This window comes from Arvicanthis niloticus, chromosome 15 (assembly GCF_011762505.2).
Source record: "Arvicanthis niloticus isolate mArvNil1 chromosome 15, mArvNil1.pat.X, whole genome shotgun sequence".
Classification (NCBI taxonomy): domain Eukaryota; kingdom Metazoa; phylum Chordata; class Mammalia; order Rodentia; family Muridae; genus Arvicanthis; species Arvicanthis niloticus.
In genome coordinates, this window is record NC_047672.1 from 72,787,536 (window position 1) to 72,812,449 (window position 24,914).

A 24,914-nucleotide genomic window follows, 5' to 3' on the forward strand; every position below is an offset into this window, starting at 1 on the left:
TTATACTTTATAAAATAGATTATGAAGTGATTTTCATATAGACATCTCTCTTTAAAGGTTCTGGATAAAGCTGACTATCTAAGAGATATGGAAGCAAATCTTTTGCCTGGGTTTCTTAGGTTGCAGGAATTGGTAAGTAGTGAATGGAAATGACTTTCCCTCAGCATAGATCCGGTCTGCTCCCCACCCAGTGTGTTATGTTGTAGTGTTTCTCTGTCATGATTATAGTTCAGGTGTCCATAGTAATATTAACTTAAGACTTGATAGACTTACTAAATTAGTTTAGCTTTTCATTTTCAGTTATAAAGTAATTTTTATCTGTTAAAGAATTTTAAGTGTTCACTCATTAATGAGAGAGGGCTATACATTGGATTCTACAATAATTCTTAAATATCTTTTGATTTAAATCTACCAAAGTCATGCTGTGCTTATTCTGATCATCTGGATTTCTGTCTACTAGCCATACGGTGTCACCATGCAACTCTCCATTTACTGTGTGTTACTGTCGAATAGTTTTAAAGCAGCTGTAATTGTCATGACCTAATGCAGAAATAGCAGGAGAGATTTAATAAGCATATGCATCAGATTAAAGAGTAGTTATCATAGGGGAATTTGTATGAGATACAGGTTGTAAGAACACTTGTAGACAGGAGCAGGTACCACATCTGTTAGCCTTGAGGATGCCAAAAGAATATAGGAGATGAGTCTTGTGAGGAACACAGAGTGTGCAGATAAGTCTAGCTGATGTGCACAGGCATTTGTGGCCATCTCTCGCAAGACACGTTCAGCTTTATTTCCTCTTTTGGTATATGAAATGTATAATTTAGTATAAATTACTTAGTGTAAATTTAGTATAAATGTATAATTTTTAACTGTATTTCAAAAGATACCTCTTTTAGCATTGGCGATTTGAGGATGATACTACTAGTCATAGTTATTTGTATAGTTATTTACTGTGTAATGACCATTAGTTTTTCTTGTTAATTTGAAAACAAACAGAAAACTTCAATATTTCTTAATATGAAGTTATACAATATGGCAGATCTACTTTGATCCAATTCCATGTTTCCTTTTCTCTGAGTTCCTGTAGCTATTTTAATAATGGAAAGTGCTAATTTTTTTTCTGTTGTCAATTGATTGAAAGCCTATGATTTTTAAAAATTCTCATAGAAAGATTTTGTCTTAATTTTTCCAACAGATGTGTTTCTTAATATCAACAAAATAAGTTCTGTATGACTGCCCTAGTATTCATGAATAACTGAAATGTTGATTAACCTACAGTTTTATGGAAATTTCAAGCAATTATATATGAAAATTTACAAATGGTTGAGCTCTCTGATTAGGTTTTCTAAATGTGGTTTATTAATATGCAAATAATTTGTTATGTATATTAAGCTTTGCTGAATTTAGTTGAAGATAAATCCAAAGGGAATTACTGCCCTTGGATTGTTAAATGCTAAGTTATTTTTCTTTCTGTTTATTTATAGACTGAGAGAAACGTGACTGTTATCTTCCTCAGTGAGATTATTTGGGAAAAATTTCGTCCAAATACTGGATGCTTTGAACCTTTTGTCTTATATTTCCCTGATTACAGCATTGGTAAGTTTTAATTGTTTGAACAAATAATCCTTGTTAAGATTTTTGTTCAGAATGTTAAGCTATAGCATGTTTAGATTGAAATACTTTAATATCCTCAACTGTTTGTTGCCAGTCTCGAATAAAATGCTTCTATTTCTGAATTTTAAAACTGTGAAGGGAACTATTCTCATAATTACTAAATGAGCAGGTCTCATGTGTTTGTTAATAGTATATCTTCAACAGCATACACACACACACACACACACACAGACTCTCACACATTGTGATTATAATATCCACACAAATAAGAATCATACTAGACTGGTAACATACATTAGAATTGTGAAGAAATTTTTATCATATACTTGGATTAAGTTCCATGATGACTATATCTTGATTCTATACATCTTATTTGTCATTGCTGTAACTACTACTCTAAAAATGCTAGTTCTATTGTCTATTTGGGGTGGGGGGAGCATATTTAATCTTAAATTTTATAGGTTCTAATAATTTTTCTCTCTGGAAAAACACAGCACTTCTATATTGTTTAATAGCCTTGTAGACTATTGAGATTTGAGTTATCATTATACAGAGAAGATACCTCCAATTCAAAGATGGTAACTGTGAGGTATAAGGTGGTGTAGCAGGCTGTGAGGAAATCACATCCTGTGATCTCGGCCTTGTTAACACTGTCCCTCTCATCTGATGAGCTATAAACATTCATTGCTGAGAGCAACACATTTTTGCCTATTTTCACAAGAACAGAAGCCAAGTAGCACCTCCTGCTTCAGCTAATTAACTGCTTTTTATTTAGAGGAACTCAAAATACATGAAGACCTTATTTTTAATAGTTTTTCATCCATAGAAATCACAAGAGAAAAATGGGGGAAAAATAGGAAAGAGAGGCTTACATCCAAGGATATGGTATTGTAGAATCTGGTTTTTTTGTTTTTTTTTTTTCTTTTTAAGATGTAAAACAGGACAGAATTAAATCTAGAAATCTTTGTAGTATTGTAGTGTAGGAAAATAGACCTGTTAACTGTATAATAAATGAAGCCATGTTACATCTGTTTAAGTGTTTTAGGGGCTGTTTAAGCTTAGCATAAACACTACATCATAAATTTTCTATAAAAATGAAGCATTAATTGGCAAACCAAATTATTGGCAGCAAAGGGATTAGTCGTTAATGGTCTCCTGCTATGTTAACTTGCTAGGTGTGTCATTTTTAAGGTTTTGGTTTTAAGGATACTTCCTTTCCAGTTATAGCCAGGGTCAAATTTGAAAGTCTTGTTTTCTGGTCTTTAATATAAGAGATTATGATATGCTTCATTTGATTTGGTTTAGTTACTATCAGCATAGGTTAAGTCCTGCTCTGTAACAATTTGAAGATTTCAGTGACATAATTTCCTACCTCACAAGCTATGTGTTCCACCCATATTCTGTTTTTTTCCTTATTATAAGCCCCTTCGTTTTGCTTACTGGGAGCCTGTAATATTCTTTTGGTTTTAATGAAATATAAATATAAGAAAGAAAATAGCTTTTATCATATATTCTGTCTCATGTGTTTTTGTTATTCTAGATCTATAAATGTAGTTTCATCTAAGCCAGTGGTTCTCAGTCTTGCTAATGCTATAAACCTTTAATACAGTTCCTCATGTTGTGGTGACCCCCACCATAGAGTTATTTTGTTGTTTCTTCATAACTATAATTTTGCTACTGTTAGAATTGTAAGGTGTTCTGTGTTTTCTGATGGGCTTAGGCTATCCCTGTAGAAGGGTTGTTCAACCCTCAAAGGGGTCACAACCCACCGTTGAGAATCACTGATCTAAGCAAACTTAGTCATTATTTTTCCTTATGCCTGTCCCGACTCACAGCTTTCATTCTCCCCAGGGCTGTATTAGTTGTTGTAGGTCATGTGATCCTGCCCTGCTGCAGTTTATTTAAACTAAAAGTCCTTTTAACTTTACTGTTTTTGGCGTAGTTTTGATTTTCCTTTCTTTAAGTTCATCTTTTGTTTGTTTTTTGATGTTTTTCACTGAAGTTTATCTTGCCCTCCTTTAGACTGTTTCATCATAGAGCCCTTTTTGCTTTTTCTCTCTATTGTTGAACATATGGACATAGTTATAATAATAACCTAGCCTGTTACTCTTTAATTGTGGTTTTCCTTCTGCTAACCCTCCCGCCCCCACCCCCAAGTATTATGCTTCGTCTATCTACCTTTTTTAAAAACTGAATTATATATATTGTGATTTGAACATTTTTAGGCTACATTTGATATGTTTTGGGAGAAAGGATCTAGAATAGTTTTTATTTCAGGGCTAATTTCTAAGACCTAGCACCTTTGAAATCTCAGTGGATGCCTCGTGTTCTTCATGGTTTGTGCATTCTGACTAAAAGTAACATGAAGAATTAATAAACCCATGTGAGCTGGGTATTGTCCAACCTTTAGTTCTCAATAATTGTTTTTTGCGCTTTCCTCTGATCCACGAAAGTTGTTCTTATTTGGCCTTATGATGTTTTACTCTGTTCATATATAAATGTTTATGAACTCAAGACCATTTGGCAGGTTTCTACAGCCCCTTCCCTTTTTTCCATTGCTTTAGGATGGCTCTTAATGTCCTTGGATACACTGCCTGAAAATCCAGACTGTCTTAACTCGACACCATCTTTTTGATCCTCAGCTCAGTGAGACTACTGAGCTCCTGTAGGCTCTTTTTATACCACATCTGGTTAGAAAACCCAATTCAACCAGGTATGGTGGTGCACAACTTTAATCCCGACACTTCAGAGGCAGACACAGACCAACCTCTGAATTCAATCTCTGTATAGAGAGTTTTAAGACAGCCAAGGCTACACAAAGAAACCCTGGGGTGGGGGAGGAACGGAGGGAGGGAAGGAGGGAACACAAACTGAGTTGATGATAGGACTCACCTGTTTTATTATTCCAGGGCTAATTTTAGCTTTTTCTGGTACCACAGCCTTTTATTGCTTTTTGTTTGATGATTGAGTGTATTCATCCACAGTTAGTTGTTCATCACAGAAAAGTTCTGTCTGTGTTAGGGTGGCTTTTCTTTCTGTGGTCTATGCCCTAAAAGCAAAATTATAGGACACTCAGGCCAATCAAAATGTTTTTCTCTTTGTGTGCTATCCAGTAGTTCAGCGTTGGTTAGATGTGATTTTTTTCATTACTCTGAGTAATCTTGGGCTATTAGATTAGACATGATTTGGATACTTAGACCTCACTTATTTTGTGTGTCGTCTATACTCAAGCAACTGGTTGTTTTTATAGCAATTCACCGAGAATTTTGATTCTTCGAGTGTTCCTCATGGCTGAAATAATATCTGAATTATTTCTACTGAGAACACTTTCTGATAACAAATACTGTAGGCTTTGTTTTGTTTTTTATTCATCCAACAATCTGTCCTTCAATTGTTTGACCCAGTTTGACAATGGTTTGTCAATTCCATTGAAACCATCTTCCAGGACTTGGTGTAGAAATCACAGGTTAAAGGCTCTGTCTCACAGAACTGCTTCTGCCGATCTTCCAAAAGCTGACTGTACACTGGGTTCCTGTGGTCCTCTCTTCTGGTTTCTTGGTTTGCTTTTAGGGCTCACAGAACTCAAGAAAGTGCTGTTTTTTTCTTTGTTACTACTGTACTTACTACTGTCAGATTGTCAAAGATTGGAAAGAAAAAAAACAGACATGAACAGTTGTATGAAAAATGCAAAATTGAGGTTCAAAGAGGTCCCGAGTCTAGAAGCTGTCCCTGTGGCCATGGTGAGGTGTGTTACCCAGCCTGTGGGTCCATTAGCCACTCTGTACTGTGTCTGAACTCCATCATCTAGGGGGTTTCATGGATCCCCTTCTATATAGGTCCAGTTAACTAGGTCATTGCCTGGGGGGATGAACTTGGCCTTCAGCCTAAAGGCTAGAAAGTAGGGCCCCTAGCAATTGTTGTCACCTGTAAGCTATCTAGAGACCCAGTCAAGTCACCTCATTAGTGTAAGTTCAGGTATGTTTAAAAGGGACTTAGTGGGAGGTGCTTAACCCATCATTTATGAAGTTTTGTGCCAGGAAGAAAAATATAAATTATTCTGTCACATAATTTCTCTTTTCTAACTGACAACCACTTTATTTTTCTTAATTATTGTTGTACCTAAGTAATTGTTTTTTAAAAACATTTATAAAATTCTGGAGCATAATGATTGTGGTTCTATGTTGATCATTTAAGTTAGTTTTGTGTCCTGTAAACAGGGAACCTTCAAAAGATCCTGTCCCACGATCATCCTCCAGAGTATTCAGCTGATTTTTATGCTGCCTACATTAATATTCTCCTTGGAGTTTTCTACACTGTCTGTCGAGATCTGAAAGAGCTCAGACACCTGGTGAGTGAACATTTTGTGTGTGCATGCACACATACACATATCACATACACATACAATATATGTGTGTGTATATCCTTTAGAAAATTTTGCGACAAGCTAGAAGCTGAGAATATGTGTCAGAAATTTGGAAAAGGCATCTTGAGGCTAATGGATTGCTGTCTGTGGGTTAGCACCTGCTGAGACCTGATAAGAAAATTGTGTGCATTGTTGGTTATACCTTCCATTATTGTAAATGTGTCTTGGAGTTGTGAAAGGAAGGAGGCAAGGCTCTCTGGTTCCCTTTTAGAAAGCTTCAGTGAAGGAGATGACTGAGGGAGATGACTCACTGAGGGGTGGAGACCCATGATCCCAGGGCCTGCTGACCATGCAGTCTAGCATGGAGAGGCCCTGTCTCATCAAACAAAAACTTTCAGTTACTATGTAAGACTTTATCTCTGTGGCTGAAAAGCCCTAGAAGGAACCTGTGTCAGTAGGTACTAGTTGGCTGACTGAAGTTTCAGAAGCTATGGAGGGTTTAGAATGTTGCAGGTCCAGAACCTAATTACAGCCTGTCTTAGGCTAAAGCCTAAGAATGTTGAATGTTCATTCCTTGACCCCCGACTGGCTCAGGCCTAACATCCTGACTGTAGAGAAAAACATTTTTGGATTAAACTAACAAAACTAATTTTTCACAAAACAAAAGGTCAAATTTGCTGCCAAGTAGCTGAGATTTGCCAACTGTGCGGTAACCACCACTTAATGATTCCACCAAAGTACTCTAAAAGTGCAGCCTTACTACTTTTTCTTAGAAACTAGCAACACTTCTTAAGGTACTAGGGAGTTTGAATTTCTATTTCATTGTAGTGAATCTGTGTGTGAATGAGAATGGCCTCCATAGGCTCACATGTTTGAATATTTAGTCTTCAGTTGGTGGAACTATCTGGGAAAGGCTTAGGAGGTGTCATCTTATTGGAAGAGGTGTGTCACTAGGGGTGGGCTTTGAGGTTTTAAAAAGTCCACATCATTTTGAGTTAGCTCACTCTCTGCCTCCTACTTACAAATAAGTATCTAAGCTCTCAGCTGCTGCTCCAGTGCCATGCTCCACACCATATGATCATGGACTAACCCTCTGCAAATATGAGCCCCAAGTTAAATGCTTTCTTCTATAAAATGCTTTCTGCTTTGATTATGGTGCTTTGTCACATTAATAGAAAGTTAACTAAGACAGAAATCCTAATACAAAGTCAGAGAAACTTGCTGATATTGGAGAAAGAAATGTAGGAGAAATGGGCATGAAGTTGGAGAGCAGTACAGAATGTGGCTGGGCTATTAACTGGCTTTGTTGATGTGTTGCCTTAGTAATTATGTTCTGTGCTTACGTCTGAAAACTGAAATTAAGGCAAGAAGTTGGCTGAGGCAAATAGCTCTCTTTTATTCCTTTCTCTCTGAAGTTAATTTTAGTACTTAATATTGTCTTCTGAATTTGAATTTGCACAGCTATATCATTATGTCTGTCTCTAGGCTCTATTACTAAATCATTTCATCATAAAATACTTAAGATCAAATTAATGTTAATAAATTTTGCCTATGTGTGTAAACATGAAGACACATTATACCAATTTACTAAAATTACATTTCAGTAGCATAGTAACATGGCAAATTAGTAAGTAGACATGATTAGTTAATCCTTCTCATACTTCTTAATGTGTAGAATTTCTAGAGACATTATTAAAACATGTAATAGATTCTTGGGTATTACGTTCCAATTGATTTAGCATGCCTAGGATAATGCCAAGAATTCATATGTGCAATGACCAGTGAGAACACTTTAAATCATCCTTAATTAGGTGATGCTTAATTTATGATGGTGTTCACATGCTGGAAAATAGCAGTTCATTGTCTGGCCTTGATCTTTTTATTAAACATCATTATGACTAACAGTACAAATTATGCCTTGCTGTTTTATTTGAGCCTAATATATTAGGTAGGATTTAGCCAATAGCACGTTTGCAGTTGCACTTCCATCATTGATATTGTTCTTGTTTTATAAAAGAACAATACTTAAGCTTATAACAATACTTATAAAAGAACTTTACTTAAACTTGAATTTAAATAAAATTGCATAATTTGTAATAAATTATATGAAAAGAATGTTTCTAATTATAATGTTTCTAATTATTATAATTGTTTCCTTTCCTTGCCTTTTGTCTTCTCTCTTTTTAAATTCATAGGCAGTACTTAATTTCCCCAAATATTGTGAACCTGTAGTTAAAGGAGAAGGTAACTAACTATAATTATTAATATTTCATGTGAGAAAAATTATACAAGATTTGAATTATTGAAATTATTTCCTGGGAGTAGCAGGTGAACGTGATACTCGCAAACTGTGGAGAAATATTGAACCTCACTTGAAGAAGGCAATGCAGACTGTTTATCTCAGGGAGATCTCAAGGTAACTGTGTGTTTGCTTATTAAACATCACTTATCCAGAGTGCTAGGACTAGAAATGTTACAGGCAGCAGGTGGTTGGGTTTTGTTTTTGAAAATTTGTATAGAATTTACTGATTAAGCTCCCTTAGCGAAAATCTAAACTCCAGAATACTTCAAATTTCTAAACTACTTAAACTTCATATAAAACCAACGTGCACATGTTTTCCTTTCCTTCTTTATATAAGTATGATAGAAAGAGAAGATTCAGCATATATAATCGGTACTCAATGAGATAGGAAACAATGGGTAGTTAGTTATAAAGCCAGAGTAAAGCAAACATCTGGGAAATCAAAGAAGAAGCTTTTCTGCACCAGAAGCGTTCACAGCCCAGATTATCCAGGATGATTGACTCAAGAGATTCTGCTTGTCTGCTGTGCTCTAATAAGTTAGCACAGCTTTACAGATCAGAGTGCCAGAAGTCTATAATCAGGCCTCACCATACCTTCTTGCAGCGTCTCATAGCTGTTGTCATCAGATTGTGGCTTTTCACTATGTCTCTAAGTCAGCACTTCTCTAGGACCTGTTCTTCCTGGACTACTTGAATAATAATCCACAGAAACTCCAGTCTCAGTATCTGACTCAGTCGCATCTGCTAAGGCATTTTTTTCTTTACATAAAGCAACATAATTACTTTCAACATCTTTGAAAGAAACATTGTTAAGTCTACTGTTAAGACTTGGGAAACAAAAAAGACTTGGAAACTGTTTAAACTAAGAATAAAAGAAAAACATCTTTAGTGTTCTAAGCAAAAAGTTGCTTACAAAAGAAAGTTAATAAAACTTGCAAATTGATCAGCATTTTTGAGAAACTCAAAGAGAAGTGAAGCCAAAATATTTGTATTTTCAACCTGTCACTCAAGTATTAAAGCTGTAGAAAACAGAATTAAACAGGGAAGACTTTATAAGGCACCTCTGAGAGACACCAGGAAACTTTACCCAAAAAATGGATAGTAAACACCAAATTTAATTTTATCTGAATGAAAATAAAGGCAAACACAGTGTAGAACAGTGTGTTAATATATATTGCTTGATAAGCAATCATATATGATATGATATCAACGTTTTTAAAAATGACAAGTGGGCCAGGCATGGTGGCACACACTTTGACTCTCAGCACTCAGTGGTGAATTTTTGAAAAATACAGATTCATATATATTAGTTCTGCTTTTGTATGTTCTTGAAGGACTTAATCTTTAAGTCTCAATATTATGATTGACTATACACACTTCAGTTGATTGTTCTATAGATTAATGTACAGTTGTATCCGATATGAGGATTAGATCTATTGGGAGTTTGCAGAGTGGCTGATGATATTTATTAATGTCATTTTGATAGCTTTACACCTATGATCAGAGTAAAAAGCTAGAGCCTGACATATTCAGAGGTGGATGTTCACAGCTTACCATTGATCTGATCATGGGATTCCCAATGGAGAAGTTAGAAGACTGAAGGGGCTGAAAGGGTTTGCAGCCCCATGGGGAGAGCAACAATACCAACCAACCATAGCTCCCAGGGTCTAAAACCACCAGCCTGGGAGCACATGGCTCCAGCTATATATGTAGGGGAGGATGGCTTTGTATGGCATAGGTGGGAGAGGAGATCCTTGGTCCCATGAAGGCTGGACGCCCCAGTGTGGGTGAATTTGAGGGCTGGGAGGTGGGAGCAGGTGGGTGGGTGGGTTCACATTCTCATAGAAGCAGGAGGAGGTGGGATGGGATAGTGGGTTTCTGGGTGAGTGGGAAATTGGGAAAGGGGATAACATATGAAATGTAAATAAAATATCCAATAAAAATATATGATAAAAATTAACATTTTAGTATTTTGTTACACTGCTACTGTATATCAAATGATTTTTGTACCAGTACAAACACATATATTGTGTGTTGTACTATTTTTCTATTTTCTAATGAAAGTGGTAGGTTCTGTGGGGCTTTCTATTACTGTATATTGATTTCTTGTGTCTTTCAATTTGTTTATGCTCTTGTGTTTTATTGTAGTTCCCAGTGGGAAAAGTTCCAGAAAGATGACACAGACCCAGGACAACTAAAAGGTATCAAGGAAACCGTGAGGCAGCTACAGGGCCCTGCTCAGACTGCTGCAGATACAGTGTCTACTGTTAGCCTTCCATAGCAAATGCCAAGTTATAACACTCTAGTAACTTTCCTTCAACTGAATACCGATATTGTGTTTTTTAAGTATTAGATTCTATTATATGAAAAATCAATTATTTTTTTTGATGTTGTCACCTAAATAATCCAATTTATATGATACAACTGTAAGTTGTAAAACTGTGAGTTTTATGAAATAAAATCCAGCTTTATAATAACTCTGTTCTTCAGTGGTTATATTTTCAAATGCTTTTGGTTTCTTTTAAGAAGGGTATGATTTGGTGGTATTGAGCTTTTTTGTTGTTGTTGTTTTTTTTTTTTTTTTCTCTTGGTTTCTGAGCACTTCAGCTGATTTACAAATGATTGCTAGTGGTATATTGTTAGGAAAGAAAGATAAATGACTAGAATTAGAAAAAAACGCTATAATGTATCTGAACTACTTCTGTGTGGTTTCAGACTGAGTTGCTTATTCATTTTTAAAATGAGAGGACTAGCTAGCTTTAAAGTACTACAAAGATGTTAAAAGATACTCATGTAAAGCTCCCGATAGACTGTAACACACAGTATCAGATCCTGTCTTATGTGGATGGAATTATGGGTGTACAGAAAAATAATATACTAGATATGACTTCAGTGGATAGTGTCTGTTAATAGGGGTTATTTTTATAATTAACTTTTAACATATTATATAATATTACATGGGTTGTATGTGTGTGTGGGGGGAGTGGAATAGAGGTAAAATTTCCTATTTTGTGGTCATATAAGGTCTTCAGGGATTGTTTAATAGAGAAAATAATCCCAAAGGAAGAAATAGTAGCATTTAGACTCCAGGTTTGGAAGAAGCAGTCAAATAAAGCAAACAAAGTATGCCATTGATAACATTCAGTACTATGTTTCCAGTATCTGCAGTAGTAGCTGAGCACAGCTGTGGTGGGCAACCTGGAAACGGTACTGACACCTAATGGCACCTGACGAATGCTCTTCTGGTGTTCTGTTATATAGGTCTCTCAGCGTACACCCATGTGGAACTTCCATATTATTCCAAGTTTATTCTTATTGCTGCATACCTTGCCTCTTATAACCCAGCAAGAACTGACAGGAGGTTCTTCCTTAAGGTAATAGTAACATCCGTGTTTTTTAAAATCCTAGGAGTACAGTTGTTCTTACAGGTTCAAAGATATGAGCTTCAAAACTGTTGTATGTATACTGAACATGAAAAACAATTTTCTGGTCATTCTATAAATAATATAAAATTTTACTTATTTTTTAGAACACTTAAATTGTATTGGCTAATCTAAAGATGATTCAAAGAACAGAGCATATTATATAACTGGCATACTTATTTTTTCATAAGGAACTTGAACATCTATGGAGTGTAGTTCTGTCTGGTCTTCAGTGGATAACATGGAATGACAGCTTTGAAGTTCCTCTGTATCTATAAATGTCTAAGGGGCAGAGATTAGACTAAGGAGATGCTAAATGCACAAATTGGACCTCTTAATGGCGTTACAATCACAGTCTGAACTTTGGGAGAAAGTACGTAGTTTACAGAAGAGAGGAAATTGGGTTCAAGTTGTTAGTCTAAAACATTTCACTCCTCGAAACATTCTTTTTTTCTTCCATTTTTATATGCATATGCATATATTCATGATTGTGTACACATGTGTGTGGACAAATTGAACATACATATGTGGACTTTGAAATCATGCTGGGTTTCTCCATCAAGCCCCGAATTCACAGACTGGTGAATTTTGCTAGCCAGCTTGCTCTGGGCATCCCTGTTTCCTCTTTCCAAGGCTGGAATTGCAGGCAAGCTGCCACACCCATCAGCATGTATGTTTATGTAAGTTCGGGGCATCTGAACTCCAGCCATCATGTAATACTGAGCCTAACTCTGCTTTCTTCTTTGCACTTAAAACATTTGTATGGACTTAAAACTTAATTTAAATTAAGTTTTTATTTGTTTTTTTTTTGCTTGTTTTTGTTTTGTTTTTTTATTTGGGATTTTTGGTTTTGGTTTTTAGGTCATTTGTTACTAGTGTTTTGGGGGCAAGGATAACTAACCTCTGACTTATGAATCTCTCTCTCTCTCTCTCTCTCTCTCTCTCTCTGTGTGTGTGTGTGTGTGTGTGTGTGTGTGTGTGTGTGTGTGTGTGTAAAATGAACATGTATACCATATTTTCACCAAATTGTTTATTCTAGTTTAAGCTTCTTAATCTAAAAAATCATTTTTCTTAATTACAGCATCATGGGAAGATCAAGAAAACTAACTTTTTAAAGAAACATGAGAAGGTATTTATATTTAACTTCTCTTAACTTTTGAATTTAGAAAAATTTATACATTTAGGATCATTAAGGAAGTGGATGAATGTGTAATTTTATGTGCATATAAGAACTTTATGTTGATAATGTTATGATCTAATGATATTAAGTACACTGAAAGCAAATAGAAAGAAGTGGGTGCTAGAGATAAAACTGAGTTGACAGACCTTTTAATAACGTTCTTGATGGAAAAGTTCTCCCTGGATTGTTTAGCTAAACAGAGTGGATTAAATTTAGTTACTATCTTCCTTTTCACGTCACAACACCCTCCCCACCAAATCCATTGGTGAAATAAAAAAAATGAGAAACCATAAACACTTAAGCAGATGAGAGATTTGGTTTCAGCAATGTGAAATTTGGAAGTGAAGAGTACAAAAGTTTTTATACTATGGGTCTTGACTCTCTGTGTCTATAGAAAAAATCCCTAAACATTCAACAACCAAACATTAATTTAAAATCAAAACTTGCAATGATCTGAGGGTTGGCCCAGGTTGCATCACAGAACTTGTCATGACATCATGCTGTGTGAAGTACATATGTTCAGATTTGAGACAGTTATTTGTTATGAATTGCAGTGTTTTTACTACATATATACAAAGTTTTCTGCTCTTAAAAAATATAATAGCTTAATTATAGGAAACAAAATCTTCAATATTTTTCTACCATTGTTTCTCAGCATATAAATATCAATTTAGCTTATCTTTGAATTATTTTGGTTTAGAATTTGACTTTTAAAAATTATTGTTTGGCCTACTAGTTTGAATAAAATGAAATTTAGATTGGGCTTAAGACAGAATTTCAAGCAATTCCAGAAAATCTCTTCTGAATGTTTCTGCCATTTTTTTCTGATGTGTGTTTGCAAAATGATGTTCTCACCACAATGAATATAAAACCAAAATACTGATCAACTTTGCAAAACACTGAAACTGCTTTACATCGCTCATCAAATATTCAGCAAAGTTTTAATTATTTATGTAAACATATATCTCATTAGTATACAAATTAGTTTGTCTTTAACAAATGGTAAGATCTCAGAAAAGAACTTTCTTAATGAATTTATTTATGTTATCATAAGCAAATGATTTGTATACCTTTTTAATGTACTTAATCCCAGGACTTTTACTCAGAAGGCAAAGAGGCAGTACAGAGAGTATCAGGCCAGCCAGATTCTGCCAACTCTGACTCCAACAAAACAAAACAAAACAAAACTCCAGTGTAAAGAAAGGGATCACACGTGGGAGCATTTATGAGATTTTGCAGAGTGATGTATCAAAGGAAGTTAAAACCAGAATTCAAAACCAAGCTAATTTTGTCTGAAGAATCTAGAAAAGCTCAGTTATTATACTCACTGAGTATTTTTAACAGAGGGTTAATGCTAAAGGTTAAAACCAGTGAATAGATTTAAAAGATAGATAGCTCCAGCTGCTCTGTGTCCCCAAACTGCTGCTGGCTCTGGGCTGAGGTGGAGAGGAAGAACTGAAGTTCATACTGTTGATACCATGAGCTCTTCTTCACTCTCCTTAACTACTGGTGGGTTTTTCAGGACTTTAAGAAGCAAAACTTTATTTCATTGTCTTTTGCCTTTCACTGTTGCTGAAAAAAAAGGTCTCTCAGCCTCTCCCTTTTCTGATGTGTGTGTGCTCTCACTGCTCTTCATTATGTGTGTCTCTGTTGTTACTGTACAGTTGTGTGCTCTCACTGCTCGTCATTATGTGTGTCTCTGCTGTTTATGTTACACTTGTGCTATAGTTATCTGGTGTTGGGCTTCTTATTATCTTGAATTTGTTTGATGTTTCATATGTTGCCTCTTCTCCCCTTTATCTGATTTTTCTTCTGGAGGTATTGAGTAGATAGATATATTAGATATTTTCGTCCTTTTCAAAGCCATTCGCATTCTTTATTTTCTTTTTTCTCTGTATACTTTATTCCAAGGGTAATTCTTTCAGCTTTGTCTTTTCTTCAGTTTTGAAGAAATTCAATAATTTCTCCCACCTTTTTATAGCTTGAACCAGGATCCAATACTAGGTTTTGTAGGGGGATATTTAGAAAATGGTGCCCAATCCAGCTTGTTCCCGGGAAGCCGCCATGTTCCTGCTGCTCTTTGGCTCTGACCCGGGCTCTGGCTAGCTAGATGACCCACGAGACACCAGCGTGGGGGATGGCTCTGCCAATCCACCACACTGCATCTACAAAGCTTGGCTGAACCCCAGACAATATCTGCCATCCTCACAGTACCTGGTAGAATGAAGACTCTTAAAGCTTAATGATTTTCTGAAGGATTTATATATTTAGAAATGCTCAATTAACAAGATGCCTACACAATTAGAGTTGGTACCCAATCTCTAACCTCTTGATAGAAGTTGCTACCCAGGACAGGTTTTGACCCATCCGTAGTTCTCCATGGTTGATAGCCTCCTCCTCCTCCTCCTTCTTTTCCTCCTCCTTTTCCTGTCTTTCTCCCCTCCCCTTCCACTCTTCTTCTCCCAGCTCCACCTCCTTGTCTACTGTCTAATCACAGAGCTCAACTGCAGATACAGTGTAGTAGAATCAGTATCCTGCTACGGCTTCTCCACTAAAGCCGTTAATAATGTTTCCTGCTCTCCTGAACTCATACAGTAGGCAGGAGATTAGAATGTGTGAGCAGGTTTACAAACCCATTACGGAATGACTAATGAGGAAGTGATACAAACAGAAACTCAAAAACTCTGCACTGCAGCATAGCAGTCTTGGATTGACAGAACTGAGGATTGATGATTCTATGTTCAAATGACATGCAAATCAGGCTATAAAACACAGTCTGACTACTCTGTAGGTTGACAGTATCTCATCAAATTAAATACAAACTAAATGTGTGTATTGTTCAAGGCTAAGGCTAGGTTGCACTGCAGGAAAAAGAAATCTCAAGACTCTGAATGGTTTACCAGGACAGAACTTATGTCTTGCTCATGGTGTAACCAATTATGAGTTGCATGGCCTGTTCCATCCAACAGTGGTGTCAAGTGAAACACACTTGCCTGAAGTAACAGCAAAAGGGAGCAAGGAGGAGAGAGAGGACCAGTGGTTTGACAAGTCTTCTTACAAGTACTCATATCATTTCTGCTCATATCCCAGTAGCCAAAACTAAGCTAAATGGCCTCCCTCCATCTGCAAGAATGGAGACATTAAGTCTTCCTATGTGCTCAAGAAGGGAAAACAAACAAACAAATTATACTGTTGACAGACTCCCAGCAGTGTCCCTGCAGAAGTACAGTGTATGTGTGTACTCAAGGAGAGGTGCAGGACTATCAATTGCAGCATATCTATAGTCGTGATGGCTTTTTAAAGAAGTAAACATGGTAGTGAGATAGTCATCAAAATGGAAAAGATTAAGAATAGATTAGGGCTATGTAGGCTTATAGTTTTCAAAACCTACTTTAAATTCTTGTTTTTTAAAGCTTTATTTTATTTATATGAGTACACTGTAGCTGTCTTCAGACACCAGAAGAGAGCATTGGATCTCATTACAGATGGTTGTGAGCCACCATGTGGTTGAATTCAGGATCTTTGGAAGAATAGTCAGAGCTCTTAACCGCTGAGCCATCTCTCCAGCCTAAAGCTTACTTTAATAAGTATATTTAAATGCTTTAACCTCCCTTCTAGCCCACCACCTACCAGAGGTAGGGAAGGTTAATAAGGCAAAGGAGGATGTAGACCTGTTTAGAAATACTTATTTGAGATGAATCCATTCTTCATTGTCAGCATCACCAGTTCAGTTCACACGAATCAGCAGCAATAGCTCAATCCACTTGCAGTTACCATTCACAAATCAGCAATGGTAATTTGATCCAGAGAAACAGCAAGGCTCTGCCAGTCTGCCTGAGTCCTTGGAAGTGGCAAGAAGCCTCTGGACACCACCAGAAATTCTTTGGTGTGTTTTTCTCTATGAAGTCATAGCAAAAGGTGATGAGCAAAGAAGGCCAGGCAAACAATACCACACAGCATATTCAGCAAAGACCAGCAAGGAGCAGCCAGGCGAACCAGTTCTACACAGGAGAACTGTCTGTTGGATTATATTTATCTCTTTTCCTTACCTGTTCTCTCAAAACATCACATGCCCCTTTTCCAGGCTGTTTCCAGAAAAATGCCACATATCTTTTCTCAGCAAAACATCCTCCCATGTGTCTGCTTCAGCAAAACCATCATCTCATAAGACAGTTTCCAGAAAAATATCACATGACACAACTAAGTCTCCAAACAAACAAGAAATTTCCACTTCAGTGCTATAAAATATGTAAAGTGTAGGTAAATCTCAGAAAATGTAATGTTAAAGGGAAAAGTCAATGAGTTATAAAGCTACATCCAAAATGATACAACTTATATGGAATTTAAAGTCATACGGTGCTACATGCCTCTAATAGATACATAAGCAGTGCTGTTCTGAAGACCAGTATAAGGATTAGAGCACCATACTTTAGATTGGAATTCTTTCCAGGCACAGAAAGGGAGTGAGGTAGGAAAGGGTTCAGTGGACTTCAAGTTATTAGTAACACAGTCTAAGATTTTATTTCTCTGCATATATTATATAATATTTGGATTTGATAAAATTGGGTAGTGAGCACATTGGTATTGTATTAAACCTCTGCTTTTGTCAATGTTTGAAGTATTTGGTAGAAAAAGCTTGCAAAATTTAAGAACAGGAAAATAATCTCTAAATTATCTGTAAATAAATAAAGTAAACACTGCTTTTGTATACTTTGACTGGGTTTGGGGCTTTTTTCATTACATTTTTCTTTGAAATATGTATTTACTCTTAAGGATATACTTTCCCAATTTATTTTCCGCTGTTAATAGGAAGTCCTTATATTTTTAACCTGCTTTTAAAATTATATGTTAATAGAATGGGATTTTAGTATTGTGATTTCTCTAATGACATGTGATTGTACCATATGAATATCCACAACTATGAACATTTGCTGTCTTTAAAGTTTTTATAAAATTATTTTAGGCTGACAGCTTATTTACAAATTATACAACTTTATTACTTGGCTAAATTAAGATGGAATTTTTAGTTCTTGATCTTTTCAAAACTATGTTGAACTTCTTCCAAGAATTTGTCTGAAGAGGAATGGTGGGACATAAGTAATATATTTTAGTCCAGCAGTTAAGACTGGTTTGGGAGCTGGAGAGATGCTCAGCTCTGAAGAGCATCTGTGAGCAAGTGCACGCAGCTGTGTTGCCCCAGTTTCATGGAATCCAGCAGGCTGTCAACCTCTGCAGCCACCAGCATGCCTCTGGTGCACATGAATACTTTCAGGCTCACACACATACACATATTTTTTTTTAAAAGTCTTAGTTTTGGTTATACATTATCTTGAAAAATCATTTGGGAATGTGTGCAACAGGATAGCAATGTCAAGACTGCAAATGACTGAGTTTTTTCATGTTTATTGGTATAAGGGAAATTTAAGGTCATTTATAAAAGATAGGCATTATCTGCACAAGGTAGGGCCTACAGCACAGAATTGGCAGGGGTGCTTGACTCCCCTTTCTGAGGAGAGAGAAAGATTTCTTCAGCGGCTATGCACCAACAACCCTGAAATGAAACTCACTGGGTTAACACAATTGTGGACATTAAGGAAGACTAGATAGGAAGAAGAGGGTCTGTAGGAGCGGGAAGACAGTAAGCGTGCAAAGGGTGTGTGAATGTGATCAACTGCATTATCTATGTTTAATAAAATGTTATCATGAAACCCATTGTTATGTATAAGTAATGGATGCTAATAAACATGCCAAAAGATAGATCATGATATACATAGGCAATGTTTTAAGGACTGTAGGTTAAGTTTGTTAGTATATTTGAGAGAAAAACTATAAATATATTACTACTGGGAATTTATAGTATAGAAAGCATATGTTGTGGTATAAGAAAAAGTCTTATGTTGTCTCTTTTCTCTATAGACAAGCAATCATCTTCTTGGACCAAAGCCATTTCCACTGGACAGATTATTAGCAATATTGTATAGTATAGTGGACAGCAGAGTGGCTCCAACAGCAAATATCTTCTCCCAGGTAGGCCTCTGGTGGGTTCTTTCCTACCATTCCCAGTCAGTTCTTCAGGTGGTATGGAAATCTGCACAGAGATTTTTGCTCAACAAATGTTAATATTTTAACTGTAAATTAATATTGTTCTTAGTAAGTACAGTTGGCCCTTTTTAGAGCTAGGTTTGGAATTCATGTATTCAACCAACTATAGTCAGAAAAAGAAGACAGTGACATTCTTCTGTACTGCACATATATAGGCCATTTCTTGTTATTATTTAATATGAATATAAATATAATGTAACAACTGTTTACATAGCACTTACATTAAATTATGTTTTATAAGTGATAGATAATTTAAAGTATATTGGAGATGAGGTTCATCGTATGTAAACATGCTGTTTTATACATGGGCCTTGTCCACCTGTCGCATATATGGATGGGGTCCTTCCACAAGCCTCCCTAGGATGCTGGCGGGCAGCTATATTAAAAATTCCAAACACAGACTCGTTAGGAGTATTCACAGAATTTATAAATCATAACAAAATCAGCTTAATGTTTCTGATTCACTTTCATTTTTTTCAGTAAAGTTATTTTAAAAATTATTGCTGATTAAACAAGTAGCTTGATTAAATTGAAGAATTATAATATATAAGCATAATTTAATGGAAGCATCTTTTAAATGTGTAGGAAAATGATCTATAATGTCTATTTCTCATAAATCTACTTTTCAGGTTGGCATGCTTTACTGTTATTTGGTTTGTTTTGCAGCAGAATACCTAAATTCTCAGGATTTCACTAGATGGCAGCATAAGCTCAGAATCAGAAAATGAGTATTTTGGTTTGGGGATTTTGTTTTTAAGTAGTTCATTCACCTTTAAAGAAAATTCTGTAAGTATAGTCATGCTAGATTTCTTAAATGTTTCAGAAAGACTTAGTATGTATTATGAATAGAAAAGGCAAAATGATGTAAAAAGCATCTCTTAGAATACAGTCATGTCAGATGCAGTGAGCAGTTTGATTAAGGGATATATTTTATAGTTGGTAATATGTAAATAGTTAAATTTACATAATAATTAGTTCACTTTAAATTTGATCTCAGGATAGATGTCAGGATTTATAACATGGAATGATAGCTTTTAATTCACCAAAGACTTAAGTACCAAAGATAGATTATAATGTCAACATATTTGACATTGGATCTAGATCATTGTCTTTACAACATAGGACTTTATATGAACATCTGTAGAAAGTGTGTATGCAGAGTCTGCCATTGAAGGAAGGTTCTAGTCAGTTTTAGGCTGTATAAACAATTAGCAGGTGCTGAAAGTTTTTTTAAAACTTAATTCAGTTTTAATCTGTATTAAAAGTGTTTTCTATATTTTTAAAACTTGCTGTTTCTGAAGTTATGATCAATATTTAGTCAAGCATAAACTTCAGTAGTACCTTTCTGCTTGATTCTTTTGTTGAGACAGGATTCTGTCATGTTGCCCCTACTGTATTTACAGTCCTTTGCCTTCCCTTCTGCGTTCTGGGTTCCTACGTTTATAGCACATATCCAGCCTTTATTTCTGTTAGTAACTTTCTGCATACAACGTTCTTATTTGTTTCTGCTACTGCAGTAACTGAAATGGATGTCAGGTGCTATTACCTTTAAACAAATTTAGCTTAGATAAGAAGCAACATTACAGTGTATATGACTATAATTCTTAGATGCTCCCAAATTGCCTTTTTGAGAACCAAACAAGGATAATTTTTTAAAACTTTCCTTTGGGAGTTTGCAACTTAATGGGGGGGGGAGGGGTGTCAGTGAGGAAGGATACATAAAAATAGCATTAAAAGACTGTAAAGGAACGTCCATGTCCGTGTGAGAGGCTTGAGAGGCTCATAAGAGACTAACAGCAGAAAATGGTTACTTCTGTGTTGTAAGAAACATGTGGCAGCCAAGGTAAAAGTGGAGCTTGGCTGGAAAGCATGAGAGGAGTTGTTCTGTTCTTTAGCATTTCTGATATACTTAAACAATAACTGTGCAAAAAGGAAAAGCGGCGGTGCAGTCAGTCGACATTTGGATACAGCTCAGAGAAGGGCAGAGGGCAGGACCAAAGTTTGGGAACTAAGCAAGGAGATACTTGTTGGCAGCTGCTGTTCTAGGAGCTTGGTTGGCATTAAATGTGGCTGTGTGGTGATAGTGCAACACCATTGCTACTATTGCTGTTTCGAGTGTCATCCCTGCCACACAGCACACCTTGTGCCTCGTATATTGTGCCTTGAGTTACTAGGGAACCTTACTTGTTTAGAAATAGACTCAGCAGTTTTACTCTCTTAAGGAAAAATTAATGTTACATACAGTGAGAGGTCTCTGATGTTGAGATTTACCGAGTGATCTATGATGAACAGTGTGACCAGTGTCCCGATCCTTGTGTGTACGTTACTGGTACTAATATAATTAGGAGCAGCTTGGCTCAGAGTGTGTCTTTATCTGGTAACTCAATGCAGTGGAAGTTGTTGATCTTTTGTTACCTCTTCTCATCAACATTTGGTATTTATAGTGTTTCAGATATTGAAAGCATGTAAATGAATATGTTTATGTATAAAATTGTTTTGGAACTTGGTCATTCCAATTATTAGGATATAAAAGATAGGAAAACCAAGAGGATAAATTTACCTAGACTTAAGGATTTGACCTTTGCTTCTGCCTGGTCAATAAATTATCCAGGAAAAGAAAAAAAACCTGCCCCATGTTCAAGAACAGAATCTGGTTGTGAGACAACAAGGAGGTTGTGTCACTTCAGTTTCCTTTGGTCAGCAGTGACTGTCAGTTCCGGTTCTGTTTTTCTTCTTTATCCTTTTATTTATCTGTCAACTACTTTTACCCACCTGAAGCACAATTTAAACTTAACACAGATCAATAGCATTTAGATTGGACATTCTTTTTTATATGAACACTAGATGGCAGTGTTGTTGTAGTGTAGCTTTAAGTTGCTGTAGACACCAGCTTTAACTTAACATTGTCCCTGGTATTTAAAAACAAAGTGATTTTGAAATTTTTCCACATTTGGTTTGTTTGAGTGAAAGCAGAATCATTTATGGTATATACATTTAAAGTTATCACAAAGAAAAAATTATTTTTATTTTATTTCATTAGAATCACTTCGGTATTGAAACTATAAAAATAACATGTTAGAGTAGATTTAAGGTTTTGAGATCTGAAAATAATCACTGTAGTGGGTATACTTTATAATGCGTTCGTGTCTAGGTGAGCAGAGGGAAGAGCAGCACACTGAACATTTTAAATTGTGTAGATGTTCAGATTTACTGTATTTTCAAAACATTTCAAGTGTTTCAGACTCTCAGATGTTAGTCATACCTAATCTTTACCCTTATGTACCTTTAGTCATTCTAATGTACTATTCTAAAGTTCCCATTACGCTGAGTGCAGCGTGCCTTCCCACTGAGCGGATGGTGCTCCTGACAGAGATGTACACTGCTATCTTACCTTGTTCTCCTTGGTTCCACTCGCAGTATGGATGTGCCATGCCACCACACCACATCCATGCAGCAAATGGGGAAACCTTACAGGTGTTTCCTTCACATTTTTAATTTGATCAGGTAGGACCTTTAAAGAACCCTCTTCAAAGATAGAATATGAAGTTATTTTTTTCCACAAGCATATTAAATCCATGTTATGAGTTGTGTGTGTGTGTGTGTGTGTGTGTTTTCTTTTCCTTTGTATGATGAAAACTTATTAACTTGCTGGGAAAATGTTGCACATTTGCTTTTTAGAGCAGGAACACGAGTGCAGTTCTTTCCAGTTGTTCCGTATGTCTTATATAAAATAGTGAGTGAGCTGCATTGCTTTACTTTCCCAAAGGATGAAACTGCTAGTTTATTTCTAAAGTTGGCACCAAGTTGTAAAGGTGATTCTAAAAGGGGAAATTGTGTTTTTTAAGAAGTGGAAACACTGAACTGTACATATTTACATAAACATTGATCTTATTTTATTTGTTTTTGAAAAATAAATTTAAAATAATTGTGATTTGTACATGTAATTATTTAACATGACAGTTATAAAGATGTGCTAAAAATTAACAAGAAATGGGACAGGGAGGAATGGGGTAAGGGGATAACATCTGAAATGTAAATAAAATATCCAATTTTTAAAAAAAGGAAAAAAAAGAAACGGGTGAGAGGTAAGGAAACAATAAAATCTTTTAAAACAGTTTTCATGCAGCATGTTGGCTGGCAAGAATATTTTCAATTATATGCAGTTTCTGGGTGATTTCATATTGAGTTGTACATAAAAAAACATTCAGAATTTCCTGTAGATTTATTTTTACTTATGTGAACATTATTAAAAACATTTTAGAACATGAGTTACTATATAAGTTTTTATTTCTTAAAATAGATGTTTCTACTCTCTCTGTTTTTATTTAACATTATCCTATGTGTTAGGATATATTTGCATTTATTTGCTACACTACTTTTTTGTACTAAAAGCTTAAATCTCCCAAAGGTTTGATTAATTGTATTTAAATAACCTTAAGATTTTTGCTCATCTGACTTACTAGCTCAGAACACAGAATGGTGGTTTACATTTTACTGGCAAAGTGTGAGGCAGGTGCTCTCTTCTTTTGCTCACCATAACTGCAAGGAAGACTTCTTTGCTGCTACAAGAGTTGACATGTTATTTTACTGAAACCAGAGTTTTGACATTTTCTTTCAAATGCACATACATATCCACTGTATTTGTTTTATTTTAAGATTTTTTTAAAATGGGAGTTATTTAATGTTTTTCCTGTCCTGAAGCATATAAAATTTAATTAGATTTCAAAGTTAATACCTCTTCCTGCTTATAGTCAAAGGTTTTTTGTTCACTTAAAATTTTACCTAATAGATACCTATGAGTGTCTGCTATACTTAAAACACTGTTTTGGATAAAGAAAATAAAAAAGGAACCAATTGTCTTCTCAGCTCAGCCTTTCTTCTGTTCTGTAGAGTTAGCGCTGTAGGATATAGTACCCAAACACTCAAAACCAGCCCCTGCCCTGCTTCAGTACTGGGTGAATTTAAAATTAGAGGTTTTTTTCCTTTAATTCAGTAATCCCTGACATTTGATGACTTAGAAGATCAAGTCTTATGGAGTGATAAATCTGTTCAGTCTTCCCTCTGACATGCCTTGAATGTAGTGTTTAGGGCAGCGATTGTTTGACAATTGTGTCTAACTAAGGCTTGTTAATGCTTGTATACATCTGTGTCATCAAACAGTTTCAGTTGATACTTGAAGCTTTTAAATGATATATAATAAATTATAGACTATAGAAATGTAAACAGTCTGTTTACATGATTTGGTATGCATTTGATAGCTTTCCTTAGAAAGCTACATTACTGTTTCAGAGCTTAGAATGAAAAATTAGATTCTTCACTGAAAGTGTTTCAGATGTCTTTAATCTTTTACTGAAAGCACTTTAATCAAATAATTGATTTTATAAGTAGTTTACTTTAACTGAAAAATTAATTTACATATTATATGGTGGTTCTTGAAATATTTCTATAAAAAGTGACTATATTTATTAAATCCTAGTCAGGCTTCACTAGGAATAATGTATTAAAAGACTTCCTAATGCATATATTGATATATGAAATATAAACTTGTACATATAAAAGATAACATTCTAAAATCTTGCTCTCAATGTTCATATAAACTGGTTTGAGTCAGACATTATCTTTTTAGACTTTAAACTTGGTGACGTAAGTGGAGATCGTCTTTAAAAGTAGTTGTGGTGATACTAACCATGAAGGTGAGGTGGAGAGCACTTTCTCTCCTTTCTCTGCTTCACTCAAGTGCTTAAGCTATTTAGGTGAGCTTGTGTGAGTCACAGAAAAAATAGCTAAATGCTAACTTTTCGTAGTCATACTGAGTCTTTCCCCCGAGCCACAGCAGAGATATGTGTGGCTTCCACTCCATATAGGGTAATGGAGAGGCTTACTTAAAGTCCACTTTACTCATGAAGAAATAAGTCAGCAGGGATGCTG

The 24,914-nt window shown here is 35.5% G+C and overlaps 1 protein-coding gene across 1 annotated transcript in view; it reads left to right on the forward strand.

The window, feature by feature from the left end:
* Positions 1–24,914, forward strand: part of Orc5 (origin recognition complex subunit 5) — a 54,903-nt gene that overhangs the window by 12,351 nt on the left and 17,638 nt on the right. Inside the window, exons 4-12 of the mRNA XM_034519733.2 lie at positions 58–132; positions 1,488–1,599; positions 5,835–5,965; positions 8,176–8,224; positions 8,306–8,396; positions 10,431–10,483; positions 11,544–11,656; positions 12,786–12,833; positions 18,801–18,911. Of these exons, the coding sequence (XP_034375624.1) occupies positions 58–132; positions 1,488–1,599; positions 5,835–5,965; positions 8,176–8,224; positions 8,306–8,396; positions 10,431–10,483; positions 11,544–11,656; positions 12,786–12,833; positions 18,801–18,911 (783 nt within the window). The remainder of the gene's footprint in view (positions 1–57; positions 133–1,487; positions 1,600–5,834; positions 5,966–8,175; positions 8,225–8,305; positions 8,397–10,430; positions 10,484–11,543; positions 11,657–12,785; positions 12,834–18,800; positions 18,912–24,914) is intronic.